Source organism: Brassica oleracea, chromosome C9, assembly GCF_000695525.1.
Source record: "Brassica oleracea var. oleracea cultivar TO1000 chromosome C9, BOL, whole genome shotgun sequence".
Lineage (NCBI taxonomy): Eukaryota > Viridiplantae > Streptophyta > Magnoliopsida > Brassicales > Brassicaceae > Brassica > Brassica oleracea.
The window spans coordinates 47,440,690-47,455,494 of NC_027756.1; the positions used below are offsets into that span (position 1 = coordinate 47,440,690).

Consider the following 14,805-nt stretch of genomic DNA (forward strand, 5'->3'; position numbering starts at 1 on the left):
TTTTAAATAGTTAAATATACTAAAAATACTATTTATTAACAAAATTACCCGAATATTTTTATCCATAAATTTAAAATTATCTAAATTATTTGATATTTTTATTCAAACCGTCCGATATTTAAAGCTGGTATAATTATTTATTTATTTGTAAACATAGTTATTGATACTATGAATATAAATGCTATTAATTGTTATTGATAATGTATATACAGAATGGTATCAGGCATGCGAAAATCAAAACATCTAATAGATGAATTGGTTGCTGTCAATGATTGTAGTCGAATACTTTTTCCACTCAAAGTAATGCATCCCGAAATGATAGAAAGTAAAGAGAAGAGGAGGTTATTTTTTTTCATTTTTTTTTCATCGGGAAGTTATAAAATACGAAGAGAAGAAGAGGTTATAATATATATATACATGTCATGGCAGTTAAAATTTTAAAAAAATGGGTTATAAATAATTGGACCAAACCAATATCAATTGGTCATACAGGAGTTTTAATAGAATAGATAGATAATAGGTGAATTAGCTAAAGAGTGATTTTCACTCTAGGAAAGTTTTTGACATTTTATTACATTGTAAGACAGTTTGCACTCTTGAGGTAGTTTATGGTGATAAAATGACATAATGGTTCCTAACTAAACACAACCAGGTTTTCATTGTCGCGTGTAACTAGATTTAATTAGTTTTCAAAATTCAAAAAGTCTTACTTTAATTGGTTTTCAGCCACTTAAAAATATATTTATCTTACTTTTTTTTTCTTTTTTTAGCCACCGCAAAAAGTATGAACGGCGTCGAGAGCTCAGATGTGAGAGAATAATTAACGTCGTAGAGGACCCAGAACCAGAGAATAACTGACCAGCCATGAAGCATCGAACACGCTCCTCCACACCATAGCCACACCTCAGCACCTCGGAGAAGAAGGGGTAGCCTCCGAAACCACCGATGAAGCAATCCCGTCAAATCAAGACCAAAGCTAACAAACTCGAAGAAGAGAAGGTCAGCGAAATCTCCACCGCAGGGGGAGACCTCAAACAAGATCCGAAATTTCTCTCTTTCTTTCTCCCTAACTTTCTCTCTCAGACGGAAGAGACCTCAAACCAGATCTGTAACGTTAACTCCTTTTTTCTGTAATTTGTAAGTTATTAAATTGGTCTAATAAAGCATGGGAGAAGATAATTTATCGGTAAGTTTCCTAGTTTATGTTTAAGAATTGTATGTTTTATGTAGAATATTAGTTCTATAATATGATTAGTAGGAGAAAGATACTTCAAAACTCTGTTGATTATAAGAGTAGATTAGCTAAGCCGGATGGCCATTCATAATAACATGAGATTTTGATATGGAAAGGTTTGTAAAGCTTACAAATTTAATGTCTTTAAGACTTTAACTCATGTCTTATCGACAAAGTGGCTACGTGATGTTTATTATGTGGGTCAAGAAGCCAATTTATTTTGGTATCATATACGGGTTCGTGAGCATGTATTGAAAACTAAGAGGGTAAAAACTACTTTGTCTTAAAACTCAGATTGTATGAACTCTTGAATCTATTTTAAGGGTTTCAATTGGCAGGGTTAGCATTGTTCATATGTACAGTTTTGTAGATGTCCACATGTACACTTATTTGTAGATATTCACATGTACATTTGTTTGTAGATATCCACATGTACACTTGTTCCTAGATGTACACATGTACACCAAGAGTTCTTAGATGTCCATATGTACATTTAGTTATGTATACTGGTTCACAAATGTCCATACGCCTACATATTAATTTTACCGCAATTTAACATTACTTACTTATAGACTTTTACAAATTTGTTTCACAAAGTTGTATGTCTAAAATTATGCAAGGCAAAAACGTGTTCGCATGTACACATATTTCTCACAATTCACACATACATATTTGTAACGTAATCCACATGCACACCTGTTCATGAATATCCAAATGTACACGATATCATGAGCTCTTCAGGAACCAAATATTTCCACAAGAAGAGCACAACATGATAACATTAACATATTTTACAACCAACTTTAAGGCTAACATTGGCAACATCGCTTAAGTAATTATATATTGGCCACTCACGTCCTGCCTCACAAGAACTAGGGTTTCGACTCTTGAGGCAGCTGGTCGACTCAGCTCACGTGACTTGGTAAACAGAGTGAACCGGATAAACCAAGTTAACTCGGTTTCCTTGAAATTCAGATCCCTAACAAAAACAGAGAGATTGATCAACCAAAATTGATGTGATGGAGAGGAGACAGGTTATATGGATCGAGAGTGGCAACGTTGGAAGGTGCGAGAGCGGTGGAGGAGTTTGGTGATAAGTTCGAGATGCCAAGATGAATGATTTCTTAGCTGCAATAAAGATGTGGGTTGGGTTTGAAGGAAAAGCTATGATCTTAATGATCGAAGTGGAGGAGAACGTGTCATAAAGAGATTTCGTTTTTGTTCGGAGAGATTAACGGCCAAGCAAATAGAAAGAAGAGATAACTTTCTCTGTTTAGGTTTAATGACTTTTAATTGAAAATATAAAGAAATAGAAAAGGGAAAACAAAAGTGGGTTAAAAAGTCAAGATTTTTATATGTAAAATAGTACTCCTTCTGTTTTTATACGTAAGTAGTTTTAACAAAATAAGTTTGTTTCACAATATAAGATGTTTACACAATCCAAAGCAGCTTTTACACGATCCAAAGCAGTTTTTACATTTATTACGTATGTTGTGACCAATCTAATAATCCAAGCCTTTTTATTATTGGTTAAATTTATGTATTAAATATTATTTTTTTCAAAAGTAACAAATTTTCTTAATATTATCACTCTTAACTAAAACTACTTACATATATAAAAACAGAGAGAGTATATACTCCCTCTGTTCCTGAAAGTAAGATTTTCTAGAGTATGCACGTTTATTAAGAATTTAATAAATGTTTATAATTTAATTTATTTTTTACTTTATTATACACTTTTCAATAACTTTCCACCAATGAAATTTAATCAATTCAAATATTCTCAATTAATGTTCCTCAAAAGTATAAAAAAGTACTTTAACAATATAGAAAATCTATTTTTGTGGAACAAGAAAAAAAATCTAAAACATCTTACTTTCAGGAACGGAGGTAGTATTAGTTAGATTTAAAATTAATTGGTTGAGTTTACATAATAAAAAGGGTAATGTCGGGTTTTTGTGGGTTGGAAAAAGGAAAAGTTGCATTGGAAAAATAGAAATGCGAGCGAGTAGCTGAAAGTGTCCCAGCATGTAATTAAAATGTGCAAAAGTGACCTAGGATGTAATACTTTCTTAGCTAAATAGTCATAAGTTTTGGGTTTTTTTCTTTTATCGAATTAGATAAATGGCTACATTTTTTATTTTATTAAGATATGATTTGTTTTTGCAATACTGAACTAGATAAATGACTATAGTTATTTCACTAACTAGCACTGTACTACTTTAGTTTAATATTTTTACAAATAGAAATATTATTTCCTTAATTTTATGAGAATTTACATTTTTTTATCGAATATGAATATTTTTTGCATCATGTTGATATGAATATATTAATTGTAACGCACTTATTTATATTGCAACCAAAAAATATTAACCGACATGCAACACGACCGAATAGTGCTTTCACATCTCTACGTGAAAATGACTACTAATGAATAGTCACAGATTCGTATATTATCTATGTTTATCAATAGAAACAGTTTAGACTTTTTAATTCTTTAAAATAATACTCAATAATTTCCCTGAAGATCGTTTTAAGATATCATCAACGTTCACATGTATATCAGAACATTTGTTAGCCAAAACATTCTTAGGCGCAAGTGGAAGTTCAAATGTGTATATTATATATTAGTCGTGAGATCTGTCTGTTATAAACAAAGAATAATTCTGAAAATTAAATTGAAGAAGTAATTGAAGGCGTGAGTTTACCAATTTAAGAAGCTAGAAATCATAATTCACATTAATGGACAAAAAATGAAGCGATCACATGTTCATTCTCAACTGATGTCTCTTTCTGTTCATCAATACCACAAAAGAGAAACCACTTGCGCATAGAGGATAATCAAAAAAATTAAAAATAATAAAATAAAATAAAGTCTGAACAAAAATCAAATTTCCATTTATGTTTTGATTTTGTGTTGGTTAAGACAAAGATTCTTCAACTATAGTTTCTAACTTCGGCTTCTTAGATTTCGAAACTGAGATTCTATGCATAAACTCCGCCGCCGAAAACTCTTCTATGTCTTCCAAGTTCAGCTTTGATCCCGCTGATATCATCTTGACGTCATCTTCTCCTCCGTCCGGCGATACTCTTCCGTTGTGACAGCTTTTCACGGCTGTTCCGACACCAGAAGATTTAGGTCCGACTCGGCTGCGTTGTCGTTTCTTGGCTGCTGCGAATAATCTTGCCATATCCGAAGCGTTAGCTGCTGACGTGGCACGCGTCATAGGGAAAGCGATATACACGTGGCAGCTTTTTATTTGAAGATCATCATCGGCGGCTAACGGGTTAAACTTCCGGCCGATTTTTAACGACTTGGCGTCTACGAGGAAGAAGCTTGGAATCTCCATCATTAGCTCTGCGGCTTTAGTCGGCTCGTGGATACGACGGACCTCACCGTTAGGGAGAATCACTCTCGCCGCCGGGGAAGACGAAGAAGACGTTTTGCTTAGAGCGGAAGAAACGTAGTTTCCCATTACGCGAAGGAAGGTGGAAGTTTATTATTTGAGAGAAAAGGAGAACTTAGTTGTAAACAAATGGAAAGGAAGTGTGTTAGGAGAAGATCCAAGAAGGCATGAGTGTTATATATACAAGAGAATGTTAGTGGAAGAATACTGTTAAAAAAGTATTTTTATAATGTTTTTCGTAAGGTGGAGATTAGATAGACAGTTGTGCGTTACACAGGTTGACATTATATGGTTGAATGCGCGTCTTTCCATTTTATTATATTCAAAATATATTTCCGTGTTTTCACTAGTCTATGGCCATCACATTCTTCGTTTCTTCTTATCACACTTGACTCTACAATTTTTTTTAATGGAAGTTATAAGTTGTAAACGACCGAAACGAAGTTTCTAACTTATACCATGCGACCAAATATTTGTCAACGAAAGTTACAGACTTACAGGTTATGCAACCTTTTCTGTGTTTAGAAGTTAACTATCCAACTGTAATCTTTATATTCCCGTATGGTTATCATCAATATTACATTATGACTATGTAAGCTATTACACCCTCCGTTTCCAAAAGTAAGATGTTTTAGATTTTTTACTTATTCCACAAAGATAGATTTTTTATATGTTTAAGATATTTTTTATGCTTTTAAGAAACATTAAATGAAAATATTTGAATTGATTAAATTTCATTGATGAAAAATTATTGGAAAGTGTATAATAAATTAAAAGAAAAATTAAGTTATAAACATTTATTGAATTCTTAATAAGCGTGAACACTTTAGAAAATCTTACTTTCCGGAACAGATGGATTACATGACATAATGAAGTATTTACACGGAAAGCTATGTATTATAACTGCAGCAAAGATTATACAAAGGTTTGAATCCATAATTGCAGCAACAATACTAGATATATATCTTGGCATAATGATAACTTCATAAACTAGGGAAAATGGCATATTCCTCTATATATGAACTAGCTGTTCCCGGCTTTTTCACACATGAACTTTTAAGTCATGCCAAAAACCACATGAACAATGGAAAAATGACTTATTTACTTATGAACTAATTGTTCCCGGCTATTTCACACACGAACTTTTACGCCATGCCAAAAGCCACATGAACAACTCTATTTTTTTAATTACATACACAAACTATCGATTTTAAACTAATTCCGCTAAAACCGTAAATGATGTTATTTAAAAGTTAACTTGAATTATATGATAGGAGGAGAGACAGTTTAATTTGGGTTGATAAAAACATAATACTACGTCGTTTTTTTTCTTCAACTTCTTCTTTTTGTCAACTTCTCTTCTTCTTCAAAAATCGTTTTACTTTTCATCAATTGGGGATAAAATTTATTATCATGCAAAAGAATAAAACATTTTACATGATGCATAAAGAAAGAAGAGCAGAAAATACTAACTTACCAATCTCCATGTATTGTCACAAAGAACTATAAAATTGGCGCAGTCTAAGACGCTTGATTGGTTCCATAAGCGGATGTTACTCTTTCTGGTCCTGCAGAGATTTATATATTCTCCTCAATCCAGAAATTAATGTCATATGATCTCTTTATACGCTTCATGTCATATAACTCGAAAATATCTACCCCAACCGGTTACTATGTCATATAACTCGAAAATGCAGAATAATTTTTTTTATCCTCAATTGATGATGAAGAGTAAAAAGATTTCTGAAGAAGAAGAGCAGTTGACAAAAAGAAGAAGAAAAAAACGACATAGTATTATGTTTTTATCAACCTAAATGAAACCGACCCTCCACTCATAAACCAAGTTAACGTTTAAACAACACCATTTACGATTTTGGGGAAATTAGTTTAAAATTGATATTTTGTGTATGTAATTCAAAAAAAAAAGAACTGTTCATGTGGTTTTTGACATGGTTTAAAAGTTTGTGTGTGAAATAGCCGGAAACAACTAATTCATAGGAGAATAAATTATTTTTCCGTTGTTCATGTGGTTTTTGGCATGACTTATAAGTTCGTGTGTGAAAAAACCGGGAACAACTAATTCATAGGGGAATGAGCCATTTTCCCTCGTAAACTAGGTCTAACAAAGATTTAGAAAAATAGAATCATACCACGTAATATGAAAAATATATATAATCTGACTCTGGGAGTGTGGAAGGAAAGGCGCTACGCAACATAATAGTATTATTACCTCCAGTTGTTATCTCACAAGTCACAAGTTTGAAATGATAAGGAGTATAATATTAACCAGTAATAGTATTGCGAAATTAGAGCATGATTATTGGAGGATTCTTAAATGAAATTCTTAGCAGAATATAAGAACATGTCTCTTAATTTTTAACTAAAAATAGTAAGAACTGGTTCTTAAATAAGAGTTTTAAGAGACGGTTCTTAGCTTTTTCAGTTAAAAGTTAAGAGACGGGTTCTTATATTCCGTTAAGAACCCCACACTAAGAACCTTCCAATAATCATGCTCTTAATAGTAAGATACAAAACTAGAAGGTTCTTAACTCATGATTTGATACTTTTTTATTTATTTATTTATTTTTATTTATTTATTTATTTTTACATTTTTCGGCTAAGAGACGCTTTTATATCTCTTATTTAAGAGACGGTTCTTAATTTTTTTAGTTAAAATCTAATAAAAATTAAGAACCATCTCTTAATCGAAGCTAAGAATCTCGGTTAAGTGATTGGGGTTAATAATGGTGTTACGTAAGTTGCGTGTGGGACCTGTCCCTCGTTTCCTTCGTACTTTCGATTTGGTTGATTGTTCTACGGACCTTTCGTCTGATTTGGAGGATCTTTTGACTTACAGATGCGACTGTTCCCCTTACCCATGGGACTGTTCTCATTTTTCTGTTACAAATTTATGTCAAGAATTATATGTTCATGTCTTAATATTTTTTTTTTGATTAACCAGGTGTTGACCTTGCGGCCCCCCACCTAGGCCCGGCGCCAGCCTTTGCCTGTACCTTTTTACGGGCCCTGGGCACGCCTCCCCCTCCCCGCGAGTCGAACAACCGACTTCCCCTCCCGGAGGTAGTACCACTGGACTACGAGGTCCTGGGTATGTTCATGTCTTAATATGTTTTCAGAATACGATTGTGTACCATATGATCTCTGCATAGCTGTTTTTTTATAATTCAAATCGACTAGTTTGAAATTAATTTGATAACTTCATTATCTCCATTTCAAGGATTTAAGTTGCTTATAACTAATGTCATTCTACTACATAACAACAACAATTCTGATCACCTGTAAACAATTTTAACTACACCCTAGGTACACTATTCTTCCTATTTATAGTCATACACTCATAGTGACTGTTTTCAAATCATGTTACTAAAATCACAGTGCTTGTAACAATACATATTATGAATGTCACTAATACGAGCTTCCACTAGGATGTCGTGGTTACGAGAATGCTTAGCATGCATCATCACTTTATGCGGTTCTTGCAACTTATGCCTTTTTCTAACAAAACAAAAACAGTTGTTGCATTGGTAACATCTCTTATTACGGCTTCGTATTATTTTTGCTGTGAGATTCAGTGCGGGATCTCTTGAAAATGGGTCAAAGATTTACTGAATAATTCATATCGTGCGTACTTTTTGTGAGATTAAGATGTTTAAATTTTAATTATGTGTACCAAAACCAAAAGCAATATTAATAAACTAGATATATATGTACTTGTCTATAATGATTCTCATCCAACATTTCCCTTGAATCTGTCAAATTGTGTTGCCACTCGTGATTTTCTCCACTGAGTTTTACGTGCCACGAGATCGTCCCAAAATTTCATGATTTTGGTCTTAGTGAATATTACTCCCTCTGTTCTTGAAAATAAGATTTTCTTGAGTATGCACGTTTATTAAGAATTTAATAAATATTTATAATTTAATTTATTTTTTACTTTATTATACACTTTTCAATAACTTTCCACCAATGAAATTTAATCAATTCAAATATTCTCAATTAATGTTCCTCAAAAGTATAAAAAAGTACCTTAACAATATAGAAAATCTATCTTTGTGGAACAAGAAAAAAATCTAAAACATCTTACTTTCGGGAATGGAGGTAGTAATAATTTAAAGTTAATCGATAAAACTATTTACTTATTTTGACAACTTTGAAAATTACTCAAATTTGTCCAAATTCCATTACTGAAGTTTTTGTCTAAGCACATTAAGGCATATAATCAACACATTTTATTCATTTCATCATGCACAACTTCTCTTTTGTCAAAGGTTGTATCATTTAAATCTAGTTTTATGTACTACACATTATAATCTCCATTATATTTATACATGTTCTGATAATCCTGGTTTATGGATAGTCGCTAGTCGCCTAGTCAGGCTGATAGACCATAACTCGGATTAATTTTTCAACAAGGTTGCATTTTGTTCTCTATCGTTGGTCCAACAAAGTAAAGTTTCAACCAAATCCTAAACAGGTCCCCGGTTTGGTTGATGGTATTTAGTTTATGTTAGTTGCCAATCTTTCTACATGCATGCGGGCCACACATTTGTGTACCTATATTAGACGACCTCTTTACTATGGGCAGATTTGTATTGAATATTTTTAGTCCTTTGAGTACAACACTCCAGTTCGTAAACTCAATTGTGCGAACGAATAAAAAAATCCCTTCAGCCTGATACCGTCTTAACTCAGACTAATTCCATGTGATCAGTTCAATAAAAAAAGGCCCGTGAAATAATAATAACATAGTACCACAACTGTAGTGAAAAGGATCACAAAATCACAACAAACACAAGTAAACATCACGTTAACTGAATCGAGTATTTCAGAGAATATTCTAAAAAGATACATCATTCGTAACTACATCACACAGAACTGTAATCTTAGAAACCTAAATAGAGCCCCTATATTAACCCATACGTCATTTTCATCTCAAAAACCATCCGTACCTAATTCACATTTCACATATCCAAACCTTACAAAAATCTCTCGAGAATCCAAAATAAAATGAAGATCTCGCAGTTCTTATTGCTATGATAATCTTATCATGCTGTGTCACATCTCAAGTCACAGCAAGCGACTTGTTATCAAACCCATCATTGCGCTGTGAAAAGTTTGAATGGTGGCATTGCCATTACTACCCTTACTAACACCCTAAACCACATTGGCCGTTCCCACGCTCTGCCCGAAAGGGTTTTCCGCCTCTCCCTGCCGGCTACAACCCCCACTTCCACCCAATTCCGTTCCATCCACAACTGGTAGTAACCAAATGCTTGTCTGATTGCAAGAAGGTAAAAAACATGTTTGGCGGATATCGCTAAGGCTTTTTACACTCGCAAACCTCTTATTGGAACGGAATGTTGCGCTTCGATACTGAAGATGGATAGAAACTGTGATAAGACTATCTTTGGCGCTTACCATAACCATTTCTTTGACTGGGTTGTTAAGCTTCATTGCTCCACCAAAGCTGGATCGACTCCTTATGCTCCCTCGCCGGCTTAGGGTATTTTTTTTTTTTGGAATGCTACTTTCATTAAACATAGAGGCTGCAACTGGATATACATTTTTTGGAATAAAATTATGTGGAATGAGCTATTCATGAAGATTCCACAGAAAAGTTACCATTTGAGTTGAATGAAAAAAAATCTTTATTCCATCAATTCCAATGGAATACATGGAAAGGAATGGAATGAAGTTAAAAATCATTCATAAACAAAAAGTCTCGTGAGTACTACAAGAAAAACTATGATTAGCTACAAATTAGCCACAAATTTTTGTTTTGTGGCTTTTTTTTTCACCACAAATATCCACAAAACAGCCACAATTTTCAAAATCCACAATTTGTAGCTAGTATGTGGATTTTCGTAGCTAAATAGCTATAAATTTTAACTTGTGGCTATTTAAGGAGAAATAGTCACGATTAACCACAAAATATATTGTAGAGATATAAAACCACGACTGGCCTCGAAAACAATCGTAGAAATACATAGCTACAACATAATTTGTAGCTATTCAAAGAAAACTTAATCCCTTAATTTTTTATCTTCTATCATAAAATCTAAATCTTAAATCATAATCTTTTCAAATAAAATAACTCATAATGTGTCAAATAAAATCAAAAACTTATAATAAATTTCTCTCAAACTTTAAACTCTAAACTTATGATCTCATCAAACTCTAAATATATTCTAAACCCTAAACTTATAATCTTTAATGATAAACATTCAATCTTAAATCACATATTCATAAAATAAACAACGAAAATTACATTTTTGTTTTTATTAAATATGTTATCGAAACACATGTAATAATTAAGTTACATGTGTTTGTACAATATGTTAATGTTTCTTAGCTAATATTTTAAATATCAAACTACTATTTATAATATAGCTAAAAACTAAGGTCTAACTTTTATAAAAAGTTATAAATTTATAAAAATATGTTCAAATTATAACTCCAAACCCTAAATTTAACCCACAAAAAATAATGTGGTTAAAATAAAATCCAAAAGTAATAAAAAAATATGAAACATAAGTATAATAGATTTTTCCTTATTATAAACACTAAGGGGGCGACTGGTTTTCCCGCTATCACCCACAAACGCAGTTTTTGCGGTTGGTAGCGGTTGTCGGCAGTTTGTAACAATCACTCAAATCGCTCTAAACCGCTTCAAACCGCTCCGAATCTCATAAATTCAAAAGCTGGCTCCAGCTAGCGTTTGCGGTTGCGGGAGGGTAATTTGTTTTCTTTTTTTTAAACAATATATATACAAAGTAAAAATATTTAATAAAAAATTTAAAATTGAAATTATGAAAATATTAAAATATATCTATTATATTTTAATTAATATTATTAAATTTTATAATAAAAACAATTTCAATAAATTTTCAAAAATTAAAATTATAACTTTTTAAATATAAATTTTATATTTATTATAATTTTATGATTTTTGATATTTTTATAATTATATTAAATATAAATATTGTTAATTTATTATTTGACTGTTATCGCATTTGGTAGTTAACCAGTCATAAGTCATCCGCAAACGCACTAATTTTAACCGCAGTACCAGTCGTACAATTCTCTTAAAACCGCTAGAAACCGCAACTGTCCGCATCCACAAATTCCCGCAACCGCAACCGCTGCGTTTGAACCATTAAACGATCTCTTCGCCGTCCTGCATCTGTAATGGGCTGTGAATTGGGCCAAACTATTTTTTCTCCTTTGACGAAATTTGGGTTGAACAAAAAGAGGATATTTATTTTTTTGTTAAACCGAATTGTGAAATTTAATGCATTTCCCTTATTTAATTGGAATTAACCGCAAAATATGTTCCATGTATAATTCCTATTTGATGACAAATTTTGAAATTGTATATGTATTTTTCGTTAAACCCAGTGATGAAACATAATGCAATTCCCTTATATATGTAATTTGAATTAACCACAAAATATCGTTGTGTGAAGAAAGTCAATGATTTACTCTAGTCAATTTTTAAAAAGTATGATTAATTTATGACGATGACTGGTTCAACCGCAGCGGTTGCGGTTGCGGCTGCGGGAGTTTGCGGATGCGGGTGGTTGCGGTTTCTAGCGGTTTTAAGAGATTTATACGACTGGTTCTGCGGTTAGAAATTGGTGCGTTTGCGGGATACTTATGACTGGTTAACTACCAAATGCAACAACGGTTAAATAATAAATTAAAAATATTTACATTTTATATCATTATAAAATATCAAAAATAATAATATTATAATAAATATAAAATTTATATTTAGAAAGTTATAGTTTAAACTTTTTAAAAATTATAGAAAATATTTTCATTTTAAAGTTTTATAATATTAATTAAAATATAATAGATATATTTTAGTATTTTTATAATTCTAATTTAAATTTTTTATTGAATATTTTATAATATGTCAAGACCCAACATTATAAGAGATTTCAAAAAATTAGTTATAATCAAGAAAATCAGACATTTATAATATATTTTCCCAAAATTACAAACCTTAAACCTATTCTCGTACCTATCTCCAAACATACTACTGAACCTTAAATAATTCTTAAAATTTATTCAATATGCTAAGTTTCTAAATCTATTTTTCAAACCTAATTAATCCCAAACATTAAGACTAACATATAAATCTTATTCCTAAACCCTAAACACTATGCTCTAGACCCTAAACACTAAACTATAACTCTATACTCTAAATCACAAAACTAAACACCAAATATAATCTTTTCAAATATCAAACATAAGCTACAAATATAAATTATTCAAATTTTAATCTTATATGTTAACTTAAATCTCAAACCATATAATCCAAACTCTAAATCATAAAACTCTAAACTAATAATGTATTTTGAAAAGTTAGATATATGATTAAAAGGTTAACATTTAAATGTAACCCTTAAACTTCAATTCCTAATGAAAATACGTAAAGAAAATAACAATCGATTTTAGTTAAAAGTTATGACAAATGACTGAAAAGGTAAAAATAGTGGAATATTACCATTGGTTGAATTCTTAAACACATGGATCACTCTTTTCTACCGTAGATAAAGTTTGATCCAACGCTCAGATCTTCTCCTTAGTGTGTTTCTTTCTTCCCTTATCTTATTCTCAACCTTTAATTCTCTGTCTTTCCTCTGTCATCTTATCCTAACAATTACTTCTCTTTTTCTTCATATACAGAATCAAATTTCTTAATTTGTATATGTTAAGTTTCCCATCGCATCTTTTAGAGATGCCTCACATCTGCAATGGAATTCTTTCCGGGAGACATGTTTAGAATCGGTGGTGTACCTATCTCTATCTATTCTCTATCTCTCTCTCATGTCTTCTCTATCTCTCTCTCTTTCTATTATGATTTTTTTTTTGTTCTTGGTAAAAGAAGGTGGATGAGGCAGAAGAAGATGATGTTTGGTGGTAAAGAGGAACCTTGTGGTGGAGCGCGAATACATTTCTATCTCTCCCGGTCTCGTGATTCCTCTCAGCTTCAAGCCATCTGGCTTTGTGGTGCTCGTTGACCTTTACGGCTGCTCTGAATCCGGCCCAAGAGAATCGCTTTGGCCATGCTTAAGAGAATCAGGTTGTGGAATCGTGATATATTCTATTTTTTTAATTTGGTGATTTATATTTTTTTGAAATAATTGTATTACTCACAATTTATAATGTGACATTTTGTGGCTAAAATGGCTACAAATATTGTTTGGAGCTATTTGTGGATTTTAGTTATAAAAATGGTTTGCGACTAAGTTGTAGAATGGCAGCCACAAATAACAACATTTTATGGATAGCAACAAGCTCACAAAATAATTTGTAGCTATTTCAAGTTTTTCTTGTAGTGCAGGCACGACTTACGAAACAGCCGCCAGTTCGAAGATTTCAACATGAGCCTTTGCCTCCGGTGTCCCTCCTCCGCCCCGCTCCACTTCTGACTGCCGCGACTTCACTCTCTCCGGTCTATCCGTTACTTCACTCCAGCCTTTCCGTCACTTCACTCCGGCGTCTCTTCTCTGTTTGGCTCCATGCTGTCTGAAGGTGTGACTCTGCTCAAGCTACTCCCCTCGAGTCAGGTAGATTCAGCAGAACAACGGTTCGTTCTAGGTGAGAGGACCTTGTCGGGGAACCTTGTCGCTCCTCCTCCTCGTTCCCCAGAGCCACCAGACCCACCGGTCCCGCCAGATTTAACCATTGGTTGAATTCTTAAACACATGGATCACTCTTTTCTACCGTAGATAAAGTTTGATCCAACGCTCAGATCTTCTCCTTAGTGTGTTTCTTTCTTCCCTTATCTTATTCTCAACCTTTAATTCTCTGTCTTTCCTCTGTCATCTTATCCTAACAATTATGATTTCTTTCATATTTAGGTTACATTTTGCATACATGAGTTGATCCCTTTCTTAGATATATTATGTGCAATGTCAAGGCTACTTGTTTTGAGAGAAAACTACTTTAAAAGATCATGGATTTTGAACCTCTTGACCCACTTGAATAAAAGTTTTCCCTTACTCAACCAAATGATTTGGACCAATTGATCATTTGCAAGAATTCACTTGATGCTATGCTTAATGAACTTGAGAGTTGGCTGATTTGCATGTGTGAATGCATGATGATGAGTGTAGGGATGAAAAGAGTTGA

At 32.5% G+C, this 14,805-nt stretch overlaps 2 protein-coding genes and 2 long non-coding RNA genes across 5 annotated transcripts; 3 read left to right on the forward strand and 1 right to left on the reverse strand.

Moving 5' to 3' along the window:
• The first annotated feature begins 34 nt into the window (after positions 1–34).
• LOC106313972 lies at positions 35–1,343 on the forward strand. Its single transcript, XR_001264544.1, has 2 exons — positions 35–341; positions 771–1,343. It is a non-coding gene; the product is annotated as an uncharacterized LOC106313972 (long non-coding RNA).
• A 2,569-nt stretch (positions 1,344–3,912) lies between these two features.
• LOC106313770 lies at positions 3,913–4,911 on the reverse strand. Its single transcript, XM_013751679.1, has one exon. The coding sequence runs from the start codon at positions 4,708–4,710 to the stop codon at positions 4,156–4,158; it is 555 nt and encodes a 184-aa protein (XP_013607133.1). The 5' UTR covers positions 4,711–4,911; the 3' UTR covers positions 3,913–4,155.
• A 4,757-nt stretch (positions 4,912–9,668) lies between these two features.
• On the forward strand, positions 9,669–10,609 carry LOC106315210 (the record flags this gene model as incomplete). The annotated part of the gene is given in 2 exon segments (XM_013752959.1): positions 9,669–9,956; positions 9,958–10,609. Coding segments are annotated over 2 exon segments (495 nt in total), but the record flags the coding sequence as incomplete, so codon positions are not given.
• A 2,600-nt stretch (positions 10,610–13,209) lies between these two features.
• On the forward strand, positions 13,210–14,348 carry LOC106316145. 2 transcript variants are annotated; one of them, XR_001264744.1, is made up of 3 exons: positions 13,210–13,458; positions 13,556–13,753; positions 14,010–14,348. It is a non-coding gene; the product is annotated as an uncharacterized LOC106316145 (long non-coding RNA). The 2 variants fall into 2 exon arrangements; XR_001264745.1 differs by having other exon boundaries at positions 13,217–13,458; positions 13,559–13,753; positions 14,015–14,348.
• The last annotated feature ends 457 nt before the right edge of the window (positions 14,349–14,805 follow it).

What these genes read in the sequence shown, in the direction of transcription:
- LOC106313770 (XM_013751679.1), bottom strand. Translation starts at nt 4,710, where the DNA reads ATGGGAAACTACGTTTCTTCCGCTCTAAGCAAAACGTCTTCTTCGTCT.